Source organism: Podarcis melisellensis, assembly GCF_964234715.1.
Source record: "Podarcis melisellensis genome assembly, chromosome: 2".
Taxonomy (NCBI): Eukaryota; Metazoa; Chordata; class Lepidosauria; order Squamata; family Lacertidae; genus Podarcis; species Podarcis melisellensis.
The window spans coordinates 82,153,817-82,172,188 of record NC_138529.1 but is presented as its reverse complement, the minus strand read 5'-3'; the positions used below and the strand labels follow the sequence as shown (position 1 = coordinate 82,172,188).

Genomic DNA, 18,372 nt, shown 5'->3' with positions numbered 1-18,372 from the left:
CACATTCCTAGGCTACCCCACGAAATACAAGGCACAAATTCATGCCCTTTGGCATGCAGCAAACACACTAGATGTGACTTGCTCAACAGCATTACAGCTCCAGGGCAGGGATAGAAGCATGTTCATAAACCAAAAACTAAAACAGGTGAGTTCAACAGCTGAGCATCTCTCCCCAGACAGAGGCTCCAGCAGCTATGGATGGTCCAAGCATTGATGCAGATGCTCTAGTCTGAACCAGCAGCATGGTGCAGAGTGGTTCACATTGGTAGGAGTTGGCCTATTACAGAAAAGATAGGTTTGAGGGTTATGATAGCTGGTGATGAAGTCACCATGTACTACATTAAGAAGGCCAAGGTTGCCCATCATTTTCAAGGTCTGTAGACCTGTAAGTAATCCATGCTGTTCTTTGGGCATGTTTAGTGCACCTAAGCAGAGGTAGCTACACTCGAGGAAGCTGAGTCCAGCTGACTTTGAAGAGAGATAGAACCCGTTCTAAGTGCATATATGCTGGCTTAAAAACTTCCTGCGGATTGCACTATTCAGATAATGGGAAACTATATACAATTGACCTTTTGCAAAAGGTTGCTTTTCTAAGCTCTTTCAATGAACTGGCACATAACCTAGACGTAATGGGTATTTCATCTGTGGTTCACCCATCACCTAGCATTTGTGGGACACAGCCTGCCTGTTATTAGGGAAAAGCAGGTTATTGAATGTATGAAAGAAACCTGGAATGGAAAGAGCAATCAGTCCTGTGCCCATTATCTCAGCTGGCAGTTCAGAGTCAATCACCTGTAGAAATGGAGGCAAGAGGCTGTCCGCTAACCTAGGCTTTGTTCCATTTGCAAACCTGTCATCAGCTTCGTTATTTAACTCCCAAAGCTGCCTTTGTTTTAGCCTTACACAAGACCACAATGCACACAGTTTCAGCTCCAAAGACCCACAACAAGGCTTCCCTTTCGGGCAACTGCATTTTAAAAAGATGTTGGGGTAAGGAAGTTAAAAAGAAAAAGAAGATGACTATCTTTATGGAAACAAACCGTCAGGGATGTGGCGATGAGTGGAGGGAGAGGAGGAAGGGTTTTGTTTTTGGTTAATCAGTATTTTTAACCCTTGTTCATCAGTATCTTGGGTTCCATTTTTCCTCCCTCTTACCATGCTGTATTTAGAGGAGCTGCAATCTACTGAATGCGGGGCCGAATTAGTGACTTAAGAAGGGATAGATGGAAAAGTTGTAACTGGGGCAGATTGCCGTCACATTACACTTTCTTGTGTTGGGACCAGTAAATGTGCTTGTTACAGAAAAATTGGAGAGAACCCAGCTGCAAATTTATGTGATGCTGTGCACACCTCCCTCCACATCTCCCCATACAACTGCTTCTACTTTCCTGATGTGTTAGAGCAAAAAGCAGCTTGCCAGCCCTAGTAAGAAAAAACCTCCTAAGCACGTGCAATTTCCCATTTTTTAAAAAAGCCTCACTTAAATCATAGCACCATCCTGGCGACAGGGATAAGATGGTTGCTTTTGTTGTCCCCCCATGTTGCTGTAGACAAGGTTAATATATTCTAAAAGTGCAAACGATAAAAAATAGGCTCTGTAACCCTGTACAGTGGTACCTCGGGTTAAGTACTTAATTCGTTCCGGAGGTCTGTTCTTAACCTGAAACTGTTCTTAACCCAAAGCACCATGATGCTGCTGCCGCATCGCTGGAGCACGATTACTGTTCTCATCCTGAAGCAAAGTTCTTAACTCGAGGTACTATTTCTGGGTTAGTGGAGTCTGTAACCTGAAGCGTATGTAACCTGAAACGTATGTAACCTGAGGTACCACTGTACATGTCTCCCCAGATGGTTCTGAAAGGATGCTGTGGGGACCAGCATCAACCCCAATAGCTCAAACATGCCCATGACAGTCCTAGGGGCTGATATTGGCCAGTTTGCTATCTGCTGCTGCTCTCTGGGTGGTCATTTGGGGCCCCTCCAAGTTGTAGGCCTCTGGACTTGAGCCCCAAGATTGAGCCCTAGCTGCACCACAATGTGAATGCACACAGGTGGCCAAGGGATGGTTAAGGAGAGCATCTTCTGAAGCAGGGCCTGGATGCTGTTTCTGGTCCCCATTTTTAAGATCAGGGTAAAATAATAGGACACCTGCTGTGGCAATATTTTTAGGCCTAAACCGAACACAGCTTGGGGCATACTCAAGCCTACTAAACTCAATGCATGCCTAACTCTTGGTTGGATTTAAGTCATAACATTGCCTGCACTGAGCAGATTCTCTCTCTGCAGAAAGAGCAGCATTCAGCTTCTGTGTTCAGTAAAGGTTCATGGATTCAGCTTTGAGAGACAACAGACACTTCTAGATGACCTGTTTGTTGAGCATTCGTTGTGATATGTTTGCAAGAAGATTACATGTTCTTGCAGGAAATTTAGACAACACTGGCTATTTAATGAGCTTTCGCTCTGATTCATTTGTTGGGCCAGACTTCCCAGCCCACTATAATTGCACAACTTGAATTTACCAGTATGTGACTGAATTCCACCTGAAGATAGTGTCAGCCTGACCATGTTTGCATTAAAATCACATTTTAAACCACACACACATACACACATACACAAACACAAATAAAAATTTGCTTTACAAACTTTCCAAGACTGCAATTCTGCTCTGACAGGTGTCTTTCAAACAAATCAAAACACAGACTGCCCCTTCTTACCAGAGCAGGTGATTAAAAATACATTTTCAACAATGTCAGTGAATCTTCTGGCAACAACTAACCACTGAAGGGTTTCCTTTTTGAGATGTTTCTTACAGAAAAGATGATATTTATTATTTATTTCAAGTATTTATATACTGCTTAATAGCCAGATTTTTAAATCATTGTACATGTTTTTTTTAAAACCGCACACAGACATGTGCATGCACACACACTCAAAGCCTAAGAACAATTAAGTTCCAACCTAGAATTTTAGTTGCTAATCCTGCACCCATTTCCATTTTTTCTAGTAAGAATTGATTCAACTCCTGAGTTGCCTCTTTCAGAAAATGCAAAGTAAAAAAATGAATGCAGGTTATACCCACTGGGGGAGGGGGAAGGGAAAGCCAAACATTCTCACTGGAACAAGGACTAAAGGGCCTTCTGAATTCCTCCATGAAATTTGTGAGCAAAAAACACATCTTGCTCATCTGTAAAATTTCAGATCGTTGGAGATGCATTTCTATAGTATCAGTAAGGAGGGGGGCAGTCACCCAGGATCAGCTAGCAAAACAAATTAAAAAATGGTATATGTACACCCTCTCTTCTGCACTGTCTAGGGATATCCTTGTATGATCAGATATACATAAATGTAGTTTTGATTCCCCCACTGCAGACTATCCAACAATTCACTCCCATGCTGTCAAAGCTGTCCTCAGAGTGGCATACCCCTCCTACAGACACCAGGAACAACCTTGCCCATTTCACCTTTTGTCAGCCTTCCAAGACATCAACTAAATGTATAAAAGGATTAAGGGACTCTTATGGTAGGGTCAAAAATGAAAGCAAAAATACACACAATTTTTGAAATTTCTAGGGCCAACAGTGGGTACAGCACAAGGCATACATGCAAAAGTGAACAAAGATAGCCTTGCTAGGGGGCTGCTTATAGCATCCCCCTCCCCTTACCCTCTTTTAGGAAAGGTATTTAGGCAGACATAGGGGTCAAAGGCATCTCATTAAATGCCAGGCCTGCTCTGTTCCAATCAGACTCTTTGACAAGATGTCTCCTTCAGTTTATAGGACACCGTTATTACATAATGGGCCTTATCACAATATGAGGAAGGCTTTGCAAAAGCTATTCATCTTCCTTGTACAATATCCTGGAAAGGCCTTATCAAGCACCTTGGAGATATTAGTTCCTTCTCAATTTATTGAAGTTATTTCACTGCTGCAGAAGAGCAGAGATTGGCAGACAAGCATAACTGCACTACACCTATTTTCAATCTGAGAGAGAGATTGTGTAGGGAGCAGTCAGCAGTACCTGCTGCCATCACGCATTGCCTTTCTTAAAAAAAAAAAAGAATTCAGCCCTGCAAGCAAAAATGTGATGGTCTCAATTTTAAATGCAGACAAAATGCAATTCATGGGTGACAGATCTAACTCTACCTTAATTTTGATGTATTATCATGCATAGGTTGTTTATAATCCCAACAAATTTGGCCTGCACAGCAAGGAATGAAGTATTCAGTTAATGTCCTCTTGATGTTCTAAAAAGTTTCACAAAATACTGAACTAGGTAGGAAGTCAGGAGCACAGGAGCCAACTCCTAGTGACCGAGGTCCCTTCGGTCCCCCCAATAAAATATTTGAGGGGGTTGGGTGGCAGCCCCCAGCCATCATAGATAATGATCATGAGAGTTGCAGTCCAACACCATACAGAGGGCCACAGGTTTGCCATCCCTGACTTAAGTGCTCTGTGTCACACAGGAGGAGTGCCCACCGAGTGGTCAGTCATGGTTTTAATCTACGAAGAAAAAAGGAAGAAGACTTCTTCATGATATGCAGAAGCAAAGATGGGCGAAGCAATTATCTGACCACACTAGGACATGATCAGGGCCGGATTTAGATTTGATGAAGTCCTAAGCTACTGAAGGTAATGGAGCACTTTATATGTCTGGCTGTCCTCTGTCAACAACAAATTGTTGCTGTTTTTTGTGTTGAATATATGCTATATGGTAATTTATGGACCTAATAGGTATCTAAGGCCATTTGCACATAACAAAATATGTATTTTATCAAAGTAATTGTTGAACTGAAATACAATTAAGAAGTATATTAATAGTGCAATACAATTAAGAAGAAGTATATTAATAGTGAAATAATTATTAAGTTCTAACTGTATGTAGGTTTTATTTTATTTGGTTTTTTTATCTTCTATTTTGGAAATGTACATCCAGTTTTTTTCCCCTTTAATTTTTTGGGGGGCCCCAAGAGAGTGGGGCCCTAAGCTATAACTTGTTTAGCTTATACATAAATCCAGCACGGGACATGATATCCTGACTGGAGAAGAGAAGCTGAATTAACCTCACTTAATGCACTTCTCAAGCAAAAGATGGTGTTTTAAACAACCCCCACCAATAGTAAAGACACCTGGAGCTTATTTGTTCTCACTGACTAGCTGAAATCGCCCAAACTCCCAAAGCTAGGAAGCAACTGTAATTGAATCATTTTAAGATAATCAAATGAACACACAGGGCTGCAGAAGCTTTTGGCAGTTTCCTCAATGCCAGCCACCTACGTCATTCACTGCTGGGATGAAACAAACAAACAAACAAACAAACAAACAAACAAACAAACAAACAGAAACTCATGGTGCTTCCTACCCGCCTCCCCTGGCAAAAGTTGTATGTCAAAGTGGAGGAGGAAAGTTGCAAGGTTTTTTATCATTTAAAATAAAACGAACAGAATCAAACCCTGTTGGAGTGGTGGTTCTCATTTTGTTCATCCTCCCATATTTGAGGTGGGGACAGGAAGAAGGAGAACTGCAAGCATTATATGGGTTGCCTAGACAGGGTAGAGGTGTCCCTGCTCAAATTGCAGAGAATGCTAGGGTACTCTCTCCATTTACACTGGGAGTTTGCCGCACCAGAAGCAGTGCAATGGTCTAAGTTCATGTGCTCCTATTTGTACGGTTGGGTCCCTGTTGCATTGGGACACCCCAGATATCCACTTTATCTGTGTTGTTGAGCTGGTTCTGGGAGTGAAGTGGAGCAGGCAAGGGAGAACAGGGGGCAACCAGGTTTTGAAGTCACCAGGCCTCACCAGGCCCAAGGCTATAAAACAAAGTGTTAGTGACATGTGCAGACTGCTTTAGCTAGCAATTTTGCAGTGTTGTCTTGCCCTTTGTAAAAACACATTTCCAATATCTTGCAACTGATACAGAATATGCAAATATTATCAAATTAAAAACACACACACAAATATTTATCCATTGACTACGTTTATTTGATTCTATGAAAATACAAATCCCTTTCAACGTTCACAATGGTTTTTATCTTAAACATTTCACTTAAAAACAGGGCTGTTCACTCGTCTCAGACAGTGACCCCCAAACTAACACTTTGCTCACCAGCTCAAACCTGATGGCCAATTCTGGAGGCTCCCGGCACTAACATCATACCAAAGCAGATGCCCTGGCCCAAGGCAATTCCTTAATTTATTTGGTTCACATTAGGTTTAGAGGTTATCCAAATATTTCCAGTTTTAATTCAAGCTACTTCTACACTGAAGGTTGCAAAGCTCTTGTTTACCCACTCTGCAAAGAGCTTTGGCAGCGTGCATGTTTATTAAGATATTACAGACCCGTATTAGTATGTGAGCCTGTCGGAAAGATCTAAATAGGAAAAAAGCAGGCAAATCCATTTTGCAGGAGACCTGGAGGAATTAGATAAAGAAAAGGGAGCTCTCCCGATTTGTGCATATTAAGGAGCAGAGCTATCAGATACCAGGCTTAAGCAGCCTTCAGGACATAAAAAGGTAAAGCTAGGCAGAACCAATTGCTATTAAGCTCAAGGCAAGAAACACCCCCAGGCTGAAGGGAGAAGAGCGTGCGCTGCCATCTACAGATACATGGTCCTTGTGTGTGCAGTGCCAGAGGCAACAAGGCCAGTACATCGCAGGAGACAAGCAGCAACTCTCAAAAAAGACACACCTTTGCAGTGAGTCCAGGCAGAAGATCTGTCGAAGGAACCCCTGCTGCCTGGACCATCGTTATCTCTCTGCTGGCGCCGTGGGCGAGAAATTCAAGCGCAAACACCACGGCACAGAACAGGAACGGAAGCAGGTGCTTACTTGTATTAGACCCCAGATAAGCCGGTCTCTAACCCAGAGATCAAGCAGCGGGGTTTAAAAAGGACTGAAAGGCTCACTGGACACAGGACTAAGAGAGTAGCAAGCAGCAGCTTCCTTGACTAGGATTGCAGCACTTGAGCACTAGACACAGCAGACGAGATGTTACAAAAGCTGGCCGCGAACACTGGCCTACTCCACTGGGTAGCGGCAGGACAAGAAATGCCGGTGGAAATGGATGCTGACAGCAGAGACCTCTTGCTTTGGGATCCTAGGTGCAGCTCAAAGACCCTCAAGGTCACAGGCCTCTACTCTCTCTCCTGTGCAAAGGTCACTAGGGAGGTATATTCTCCTAGACTTGTTAAAGCACTCCATCTGTGAAGACACCTCTTTTGTCTCCAGCTGTTTTGCCCCACCCCTTAGAAATGGGCAGACAACAATCAACTTGAGCTAACTGCCCACTGACTTGCATAAATGCTGAACATTTCTTCTGTAGGGTCTTATGGCACTCCACTTAAACCTTAGGGCTCACCTGAAGGGACAATAAGGTGTGAGTGGTACTGGAAAAAGGGATGGAAACGATACAACCACAAGAGGCATTCTTATCCCCAACTGTCCTTTCCCCGCACCAGTTAGCTGTCTCCAGGAGATATTTCTGGAAACTCCTTATAGATCTCTTGGATTATCATTTTGTCCATCTGGCACTGCTGACTCTCCTCCTCTTCCACCATGATGCGCTGCAAGGTCCTCTGCAAGTCAGTGTAACGGTGCTTGTGCTGCAGGTATGGCGTCGACCGGATGATAGAATGCATCAGAGACAAGTATTCCATCCGCAGCTGTGGGAACAGAAGACATCGAAAAGGGCTTTAGTAGCAAGATAAACACAAGCGGAAACACAGACATTGGAAAACAATCTGTCAAGGGCAAGACTGCAGCACAACAATTGCAAATAGAATAGGCTCATAGGTGAAAAGATTCTTCTGCGATCTTTGTTTTCCCCATTGGTCCATAGGGGCCCTCACTTTCAGAGGAGTTCTGGAAATCTATTTAGCCAGCCAATCGAAATAGCTGAATGGCTTTCAACTACTAGTCAACTGGACTCGGACTCAGGTGGCTCAATCAACAACATCCCAGTGCTAGATTTGCCTCTTCCATTTCAAGAAGCTTCAGGGATGAGAACAATTACTCAACTAACTCTGGCCAGAAAGAATGCAGACTCTAGAATATACAGCCTCATTGCTTTGCACAGGGGATAAAGGAGATGGTAGATAATGCTTTAGAGAAACATTCCTCTAGGTTTCAGGCTTACTGTATGAAGCCAAAATGTGAGACAGCTAAAATCCCCAACCTTGACCGGCCAAAAGCCCAATAAACTGAGAAGCCCTCCTCTGAAAGAACCTGTCAGCCATGCATATTTATTGGTCTTGTAGTCTAGCCTATTGGAAAAAGTTTGAGATGGGTGACAGCTTTAAGAACAGATGTTCTTTGCAACTATGAAATATAAAAATATATGTTATGCATGCATAATTCAGGCTTTTAGTGAATCACTAGAAAAAGTAGTTCAGCAATGGAAAGACTAGAACAAAACACAATCTTTGTGCCCATTTGAGCTTTTGGAGCACAAATGCTATCAGGATGATATTAAAGCGATTTCAGAATAAAGATGCCAAAATATTGGTGCCCCAAACCTATTAGAACTTCATTGCAAAACGGACTTCCGGTTCAGCGCGACTCCGACTCAGGCGGGGATTTCTTCCTAGTGGAGAATCCCGAGCTTTTCGGAGAAAATAGGGGTTCCACAGGGCGCCGTGGTCCCCTGAAAAGTATCTGGAGGGTGTTCAGATACACTGGTTCATCTATGGTGAGTCACAACAGCAGTGCTTCCACCACACAAATATATGGCTGAAAACTTAAGCAGTGGGTCCCCAAATGCATGTTTGGGTTGAAGATGGGCCCTGGGTCTGAAAAGCTTGAAGACTGCAGTTCTAGAGCATTGGCATAACGTGCTTCTAGCATTCCATCACTACCAGGAGATGCACCTTCATTATACAGCAAGTGTAGCCTCAGAGCCTGTACACAAACCCCACCGACAAAAGGTAGAAGCTGTAGCACTGGCTGTCCCTTTTGGCTTCTTAAGAGCTTTACTTTTTCTTAAAATTAAAGAAAAGCATCTTTCTAACCCTGCTGGATACGAAGATATGCTTTTAAGTGTGTGGCAAATGCCTGCAAGCTGGAAGAGCTGCCTATCCATTCAGACACACACCAGGAAGCTTCTACCTCTTCACTCATGTTCAGTTCTGCCTCTCTTTTTTCAAACTTCCAAAGAGGAGGCATGGGCTTTCTTTTTCTTTCTGTAAGTACCTTTTCTCCAGGGGAGAGATCTGCAATCTGCCTCACAATTATGTCGATCATCACCATCATGTCTGTGTGGTAGAAGATGTTTGCCGTGTCCTTGCTTGCAAAGATGTCCTGTAGAAATTTCAGCACGGAGTGGGGCGGCTGCGGCTGGTGCTTGAAGATGCACACGGGGTCGTCTGATCACAGGTTAGAGAGAAAGAAGCTTGTTGTGACATGCATAGACACGAGCTCCCTTTAGCCGAAGGAAGCAATTTATACACAATGTGCGTGGATGGAGGGGCTTAGCTAGTTTCCGAGCAGGAAAGAAACCAGTCTCTTGAAGAGCAGAGAGATTTTCCTCCCCATTGCAGCACTGCCCTAGGAGGAGAGAGAAAGCTTTCCACAAGTGCATTACCCTCACCTTGTATTCTCTATCAGCGCCTCTCTTTATAGAAAACTGGCATAAACTGTATTCTGACACATGGGTCATACAACTGTAACATTTAGCTTACCCCCTAAGACACCCACTTCTTCCATGGACCACTTCACTGCAGCTCCATACATGAAAAAGTGTAAGTGCAGGACATATACTCCTGCACAAGGGACAAAGACGGTAGCTGCAGGGAGGCGTTCAAGAAGAACCTTGCTTAAGTCTTGGCATTTGAGAAATAAACTCAAAGTGAGATGTCAAGAGTAAGCTTTCTAGCAACAACTAAGGATCTGAAAGGAGGCCAAGGCAAGGAGATTCAAAAGCTAAAAACAGCCTGCAGTGTGCTAAGAACATCATTTTCAGTCTGGAAAAGGGCTTAAACCAGGGATAAAGTAGAAGCATGAAACACAGGAAGTCATTTAAGAGCAAATCAACAAAGTAAAGGGAGCCTGAACACACACACAAGCAAGCAGGACCCCCATGCGCCTAAGTACATTAGTCCACACAATCCTTTGTTAGGAAGGCATAGGTAGAATACTTAGGGAATTAGAGAGTGTAGGGGAAAAGCTCTCCTGCTTTAATGAAGTGCTTTACAATAGGCTCTACAGCAGACTCAACACAATGTTCAGCGCTGGCAAAGTATTCTATAGGTGGGCTACTTGAAAAGCTGGTGGATTGGGAGAGAAAGAAAACACAACAGGATCCCCTAAGAAGCTAGACTCTGGAGGTTTTTGGTTCACAGAGTGTGCCAGTGGGGAAGAAAATCCAGATGTTGAGACATACACAACCACTCACACACCCTGGTTTCAAAATATCACTGGAGGTTGGGCACAAAGAAAATCAGTATAGATCCAAAGCTGATGACAAGACCAGTTTGTCAAACCATAAATCCTTTTGAAGGAGGGAAGGGAAAAGCAGAGGCAACATACAGAACAAAGGTGGGGGGGGGGGTCCCTTGGGTTTGTTACAGTGACTACCAAGGCTAGGAAGCATGCTTTTAAGAAGTGGGGAGGGTTATTAGGATTTCACATCAGCTACCAGATCCTTTATTCAATACCATCTTCCCTGGTTATACAGATCTCAAAATCCCTGAGAAACAGCTGCACAGAGCTTTGCACTAAATATTTATTATACTTTTATTCTGCTTCGCAACCAAGACACTCCAAAGTGATTGCAAACAGCTATTAAAAATTCAGTTCCCAAAAATACAGTTCTAAGGACACCACGGTTAAGATGCTGGGGGAGCTGCACTCCAAACGGTGCTTTGTCTAGTTCTACACACCTGGAATACAGCTCTTTGGCCAGATAAGGTCACTGCCTGCCGTTCTGCCACTAACTGAGCAATTACCTGCATTCCAGCAGGTCAGAGGCAGAACCGACTCCCCTGGCCTAGAAACTTTAAAAGGCAGAAAACTTCACGGGAGCTTAGAAACTCTTTGCCAATTATTCCTCCTCTGCAATGTCAGCAGGTGCCACTCTTCAGATCTACTTGGCCATTAGTGCTGCCGTTTTCTCAAAACAGTAATAGGAACCTGCAGACAAACTCACCTGCACGATTCAAGAGAAGAAGAAGCTTTTCTGTGAAGGTTTTGACATTGGGGTGCTTGCTCACGGTAACCATGATCACATTATGCTCAGGCACTAGGAAATAAAACAGGCTTTATTAGAAGTGACCAGCTGCCTATAACTGGCTTAGTTACAATACCTATCAGTGATGGAAAAAAGAGATGGGGGGAAGACACATCTCCACTGCCCACCCCCAACTTCTGGAGTGTCGCGATGCAAAGTAGGGGTCTCTCTCTATAAGTGGAGGGTCTCTGTGCCAATCAGAATGCCGCTTATTCAGGAGCCTACAATGTGTGGGAATCTTTTATTAGTAGAGGAGGCTCCATAGTGGGAGGATAGCAACATGGGTAATGGTTTGTCTCTGCTTGTGTTTAAGGCTTGCAACCAAGCAGAATGACTGAACAGGGCTAGTGTTGTTTACCCCACAGTGATCACTCGACCAGGATGCACATCCCACTCCCATCAGGTCTCACAAACACGAACACATCAATATCATAATGCTGTTGCCTAAGATGGGACTGCACTGGGAATGCCATGTACAGCCACTGCAGAGCTGAAGCAAGATCACAATAAAAAGGGTTGCCAAAATTATCAAAGGAATGGAGGCAAGGGACTTTTTAGTTTAGGGAAAAGGCAAATAAAGGAGACAAGACAGAGGTGTATACAATTATGCTTGGTGTGTAGAAAGTAGTTAGGGAAAGGGTATTCTCGCATAATACTAGATGTCAAGCTGATTAATATTCTATGGCCTTTTAAATGTGTTTGGGGGTGGCTTATGGTTTTGTTTTTGTTCTAACTACAGTGGTACCTCAGTTTATGAACTTAATCCACTCCGAAAGTCCATTCTTAAACCAAACTGTTCTTAAACTGAGATACACTTTCCCTAGTGAGGCCTCCAACTGCCGGTGGCCTTCCACCGTTTGGATTCCGTTCTTAGACTGAGGTAAAGTTCTCAAACCAAGACACTACTTCCGGTTTTGTGGAGTTTGTAAACCAGATTGTTCTTAAACCGGACCGTTCTTAAACTGATGTACCACTGTATTTATTTGCACTTTGATCCTGTATTTTTATCTTGTGAACTGCCCTGAGATCTTTAGATGAAGGGTAGTATATTTAATAAATGAACAAATGAAATGAAATAAGTAACAAAGACATGGTGAAAGCAAATCAGGATGACTCTTCACTGTCACATAACTTCCTCGCGAACCAATCAGGACCAATGTTCAGTAAACAACTGACACTGTATAACCTCTGTATAAACTTTCTGTAAGCGTGTCAAGATGAATGCACAATAAATATGTCATCTGGAGAAACCCTGGCTGTAAGAAGCCTTGTTATGATGCAACCAGTGCTGTAATGTAGTTGTCCGTTAAAAATGCCATTTTCATTTTATACATGTGTCCCCTCCGCAATCTTTGGGCTGTCACCTGTATCCTCCATTTATTAGTTTTCTTTATTACTTTATACACCTGGGGAGAAAAAATCAATACCACCACTTTCTTTTTTAAAAATATAGCTTTTTGTTATTTTCATACATGAAACTACTGAATTTGCTACTAGCCATTATCAAGCATTAAAGCCATGGAAGCCCGTATTCAAAATCTGGTCGAAGATTCTAGAACAAATGTTTAACTTATACAATACACACTTCTTCATTTCTACCGTGTGTGTTTGCATCTAGTCACTGCGTCAGGCACTGTTTCAAAACAGGGGCTCACAGCTTGCTCCTGAAATAGTCATCAGGGTTTGTGCTGCAAAATTCAGCTGCAGAAATATGTCTTGCTAGGTAATGTGAAGCTCCCTGCTCTCCAGTCAGCAAACGACACCTGCTCAACCAAGAAGCCAAGATTATTCAGACAACCATATAGAAAATTGAGCTTACTTACGCTACACCACCACAGGGGATGGGAAGACGCCAGAAAGAGGCTCAGACAATGCCACGCAGTGGAGGCCCACCGCTATTTCGGCACATGCCATAATTGATGCCATTCTATCACACAGCATGGGCATGGAAGTGCAGGAGGAAGAGACAGGAGTAAGTAGTCAACAGCTCCCTTCCTCCCTGTGAAAAAGCTAGTATTTCACAGTCTGGTTTAAGTTTAATTTTGAATGTTTCATACTCACATCCTGAACAACTTGTAATGAAGGCAGCAAATGAATGCAAATGATTAATTTTTTTTAAAAAAAGCCAACAACATTGAGTTGCCATAGCCTCTGTCCAATCAGAGCTACCATTGGTCTGTCTGAGTCACCTGACTTTGCACCAGCTACCTCCCACTCCTTGTTTCATGGACAACAATCTCATTACTATTCATGTGTAGGGAGGGATATTTTTAAGGATTTCTTTCTATTTTATTTTATGTTTTTGTGCTTTATTCCTTAAATAAAGAATCTTATTCCTTAAGATTGTGCTGTCACTTTTACATGATTTTTTTCTTCTTCATTATTTATGCTTTTTCAACTGCATGTTGCTTTGGAAGGCCTAGGATGGAAGAGATACATGGTTATAATAAGAATTTGCGCTTATTTGTTTTTGTTTCAGAACCATACAATATGGCTATGTATGAAGTGGGGAGGGAAAGCCATAAGGATGGAAGAAGGCAACTGATTCTGTCTTGCCATCCCTTGCAATTTGCAAATGACCTCAACTTGCCATGGTGATGTCTTTGCCTCCATTACTGCTCCCTCCATCTGCACTTAACTGAATGCTGTGTCTAATACTAGTTGGCACTCTTAGGGCAAATCAGAGCAAGACAACAGAAAGGTAGAGATGTGTCAGGGAAGAAAACGGTAGAACCTCTAAATGTTGGGAAATATCTGTTAACATTTCAGAAAGCGTCATGCCGAAGACAAAACACACACACACACACACACACACACACACACACTGAACAGGTTTCAGAGAAGCAGAATTTGTGGCCTTTTCTGCATTACACATTCTGGTGGCTTGAAAGACATAGACTTTTTTCCACACAAAAAGAAATGCAGTCCAAAAAGAGGCTGAGCATTAGTTTCTAAGTTCTTGACTAAGTTCCAGTTTCCCACTGTACCCCAGGTGGGCACAAAATAATTCATAGAAATGCTCTGCCCGTCAGGTGAAACAGTGTAATTACTCAAACTAGCCAGCGCTCTAAGAATAAAACTGTAATGAATAAAAGGGAAGAAAAAATAGATTTAAATCCGTTTCTATTAGGTGATTAATAATGCAACAGATTTATTTATTTACACACACACTTTACTATAACCCATATCTTAATGATGTTATCCCTTAAATACTACCTGGCAAATTACTGGATGGGTTTATAGCTGCTTAATCCATTCCACTTCATGAAGCCAAGGTGGAAAGGCATTCCATGCAAAAGCAGAAAGCAACTAAGGCAAGGCCATGAGAACTTGGCAGCGCAATAATTTGCCAAGATATTCAGGATTAACAAGATGCAGCCTGATACCACGGTGTGTTTTGACCTGCTTATGACTGCCCACTCAAAAAATTACATTTAAAAGTGCCTGCAATCACCAACAGCAAGGCTAAGCTAAGCTGCTTCCCAAAAGGCTCAGCCTGGCAGGAACAAGGGGAGATCAAGTATTCCTGGAGAAAGTGCTGCCCAGCAGAATAAGGAATAACCTACAGTGCGTCTACAGCTAATGAAATTCGCAAGGCACAGCAAGGGATAAGCAGAACACCTGCCAATCACCGAAAGGAGGAAGATGCCCAGTTAACTGCATTGCTAAGGACCCAGTACTTGTTACAACGAAGTCTCAGACTGGAATTTCCTCCCAGCAACCCAGCTTTGAGTCTCCACATTTCATGGAGCACAACTATGAAAGTGCAGTTCTCACATGCACACTTTACCTATTGGGGAAAGCAGGGAGGAGGAGGATGAAACTGTTTTTGATCGTCCACAGGTTAATATTGACAGGTTAATATTAAACAATGAGCATACAGCCAGTAGGGGGAAACACGTATAGGTGTTTATATCTTACCAATAGAAGCCTCCAAGTCAAGACAGTAGAATAGGCGTGCTCATTTTTAAAAGGGGGCCATAGATGTAGTGGGCAAAAAGGAAACCAAGTGGAAAGAGAAATGGGGGGAAGGGCATACTGTGGACATCAAAGAGGGCACAGTGCCAAACAAACCAGGACTCTCCAATGGAACAACTTCATCCACAGAATAATTTTAGGGGGCAGTGCCGGCCTCAAACTAATTCCGCACTGAAGACATACCATCAGGGAAGCATCCTACATAGAAAGCATGATCATAATGCATGACTTCAGTGTGCCTCACACAGACTGGGCAAGTGTGTGTTCTGACTCGGACAAAGAGGCAAAATTTATAGACACCTCAAATGACAGTGCCCTAGAAGAGTTGGCCATGGAACTGGCTAGAAAGCAGGTGACTGTGGATTTAATCCTGAATTGTGCCTTGATGTGTGCATGTTGCTGAGCCAATTGGAAATACTAATCACAGCGCAAAAGGAGAGCTCTGATAGGTCAGTGTAAAGTTCCAAGGGGAAAACTGCCAACCATGTTTACCAAGTTGGCAGGAAAGTTTTCCCTCTCGAGGAAGAGGTGCAGAAATGAGAGCTTGCTGGCAAGTCCGGAAGCAGTTCAAATCTCCCTTAATAATACCTGAGCTCATATTTTCAGAAATGTAAATCTGCTCCCCTTCTACCTGTAGAGCATGGCCAAGTGTCTTATTTAAATCTGTATCTTACCCATTCCAAAACCTAGACAGAGGCTTCTTGCAACTTAAACAAAGTACAGTGAAAGATCTTCCACAGCTCACTGCAAACCTTGGCATCATCTCAGCTGGGAAAACTTTTATTACTCACCTGGAATGTGAAGGTTAAAAGCCAGAAGAACATTAATGAACAGGTCAGGCAGCTGGTCTGTGGTGTCTGATGGCAACCCATCTTCAATCACATCCAACAGAAACTGGACAAACTGGGAATTGAGGTGCTCTGTGCAAAATAAAATATGTTTAGAAATGTTTTTGTTCTGTTGTCGTTTTTAAAAGACTCCACAGGGGATGTGATTTCTGGTATGCGGAGCAAAACTATAAGTCCAGCCACTACATTTCACAAAGCTGAGTAGCAAATGAGAAACTGGGGTTATTCATTTTTGGGTTGTATTTAAGTCCTATTCAGAGTAGGTCCACTGAAATAAATGAAACTATATTAGTCATGTTAGGAAGTCTGTATCTGATGTGCATTAAATGGATCATATTGTATTGTATTCGTATTAAGTAGGTGCATAGCAGTCACCAAGGCTAAACAGTTCCATTAACTGAGGACCCAAACTAGATGATAAAAGAGGGGTAATCCAAATATGAATCCCTGTTATGCCCTCGCCGCACCCACCTGCTGGTTAAACACAGCTCTTGGGGAGAGGGACTAGGATTGGTAGCTATGGTGCTGGGAGACGGAGATTTCACCCCTTTCCTCTTGCATATTTTCCCTTGAAAAGTTGCTCCTCCCAAGCTGTTGTTTGCCCTGAAAGGGTGGTTTACTGAGAGCCAGTGTGGTGTAGTGGTTAGAGTGCCTGGCTAGGATCTGGGAGACCAGCATTCAAATTTCCGCTCAGCCATGAAGCTCACTGGGTGACCTTGGGCCAGTCTCTCCTGCTCTCATCATAACCTATTGCACAGGGCTGTTTGTGGGGATAAAATGAGGAGGAGAACTATGTATGCTACTTTGAGCTCCTTGGAGGAAAGGTGGGGTATAAATGAAATAGACAGACACAGACTGTGGAAGGACGGAGTTGAAGGCTTAGGGCCATTTATCAGCTAATAAGAAAGATATGGCTGCTCTCCAACAAATGTCCTGACTGATCTCGGGGAAGCTGAATTCAACACACAGTTCTGAAGGGAAGACCAAGCAAGTTTTCACTCATCTGGGCTCCATCCAGTTCTCATATTCCCTGTAAGTGTTTTGGTGAGCCGTTTCCCAGACTGTGGAGAGCAATCTCGGAACAAGCTGTCTCTCTTTAATTATAGGTTAAAAAAACTGCAGAAATCCTCTGCTCAGTGGCAGCTTGCCATCCACCCCCTGTGGTGGAGCTTTTTCTCACCATAGTGATGATATGGCAGCGGTTCTCCCATACAGAATATCATAGCCAGCACCAAAGCAGAGTAGCACATCTTCTGATGGTCTGGAAAAGAAAGCCACGAGTTCAGTTACACCTGCGCCAGGGCATATGCTCATGCGATCTAAACATAGCAGGCATCTAGAACAGCCATTGAAGGAAGGCAGCTGGCTTGCTTGCAGGTCTGCTCTCTTTCTTCCCTAAGGCAAAATTTCTGCCACATTGAAAAAAGTCAAGATGGAAAAAGAGATTATACAATGAATGCAGTAGATCAGAAGATATGCGTTACATTTCCAGCATGGTGTCAGCTCTTAAACAGATACTGTATTGGCCTGAATATAAGCCGCAACCGCATATAAGCCGCACCTTTAAAATTCAAGGGGGGGGGGGGAAGAAAAAAAAGACAATACCCAAATATAAGCCGCTCCCTTAAAATTCCGCAGGGACTCACACCCATTCTGTTTTACCGTATGTGTTTCAGCAACGATATCATAACAGCCAATTTTTGTAAGGTCGCAAATTTAAGCCACATCTTAACTTTTCACAGTCGAAATTTTTTTGGAGGGGGGAGTGTGGCTTATATTTGGGCCAATACGGTACATTTCTCTCAATATTTGATACCGTCAACAAAGTCTTGAGTCTTGAAGTGGAGTATGCAAGAGCTACATGCAGAACTGTTAAGTTTAAATATAGAGAATTTGCCCACTGCCAGATGTTGCTATATAATTCTCACCATCCCCAACTCCTGACCATGCTGGCTAAAGCTGATGGGACTTGGAGTTGAACAAGATCTGGAGGTCCACAGGTTCCTCATCTCTGGTCCAAAGACCAGAATGTCACTGCAAAAGGCAAGGGCCAAGCTCCACGTCTGCTGGGTTTTTCTTTTTTCTACAATCCTTGTTCTATGTTAATTCTAACTGAACTTTCAGATATCCATTCTGTCTGGTTAAGGCAGCAGAGTTTGATTTCTGCAGGGCAAGGATGGGAAATCTGTGGCCCTTCAGATGTTGTTGGACTCCAAGTCCCACCAGCCCCAATGGTAAAGGACGAGTTGTAGCCCATCAACACCTAAGAGTCACCCCTGCTGTTGAGCAAAATGATAGCGACTTACTCCTTACTGCAAAGGGTGCCT

The 18,372-nt window shown here is 43.1% G+C and overlaps 1 protein-coding gene across 2 annotated transcripts in view; it reads right to left on the bottom strand.

Moving 5' to 3' along the window:
- Nucleotides 1–5,958: 5,958 nt before the first annotated feature.
- The window catches only part of NCKIPSD (NCK interacting protein with SH3 domain), a 92,401-nt gene continuing 79,987 nt past the window's right edge, over nt 5,959–18,372 (bottom strand). For both annotated transcript variants that reach the window (XM_081899416.1, XM_081899417.1), the window contains 5 exons: nt 17,226–17,306; nt 15,989–16,117; nt 11,139–11,231; nt 9,185–9,357; nt 5,959–7,659 (listed from right to left, as the gene is read on the bottom strand). In XM_081899416.1, the coding sequence (XP_081755542.1) occupies nt 7,456–7,659; nt 9,185–9,357; nt 11,139–11,231; nt 15,989–16,117; nt 17,226–17,306 (680 nt within the window). In that variant the 3' untranslated portion in view covers nt 5,959–7,455. The remainder of the gene's footprint in view (nt 7,660–9,184; nt 9,358–11,138; nt 11,232–15,988; nt 16,118–17,225; nt 17,307–18,372) is intronic.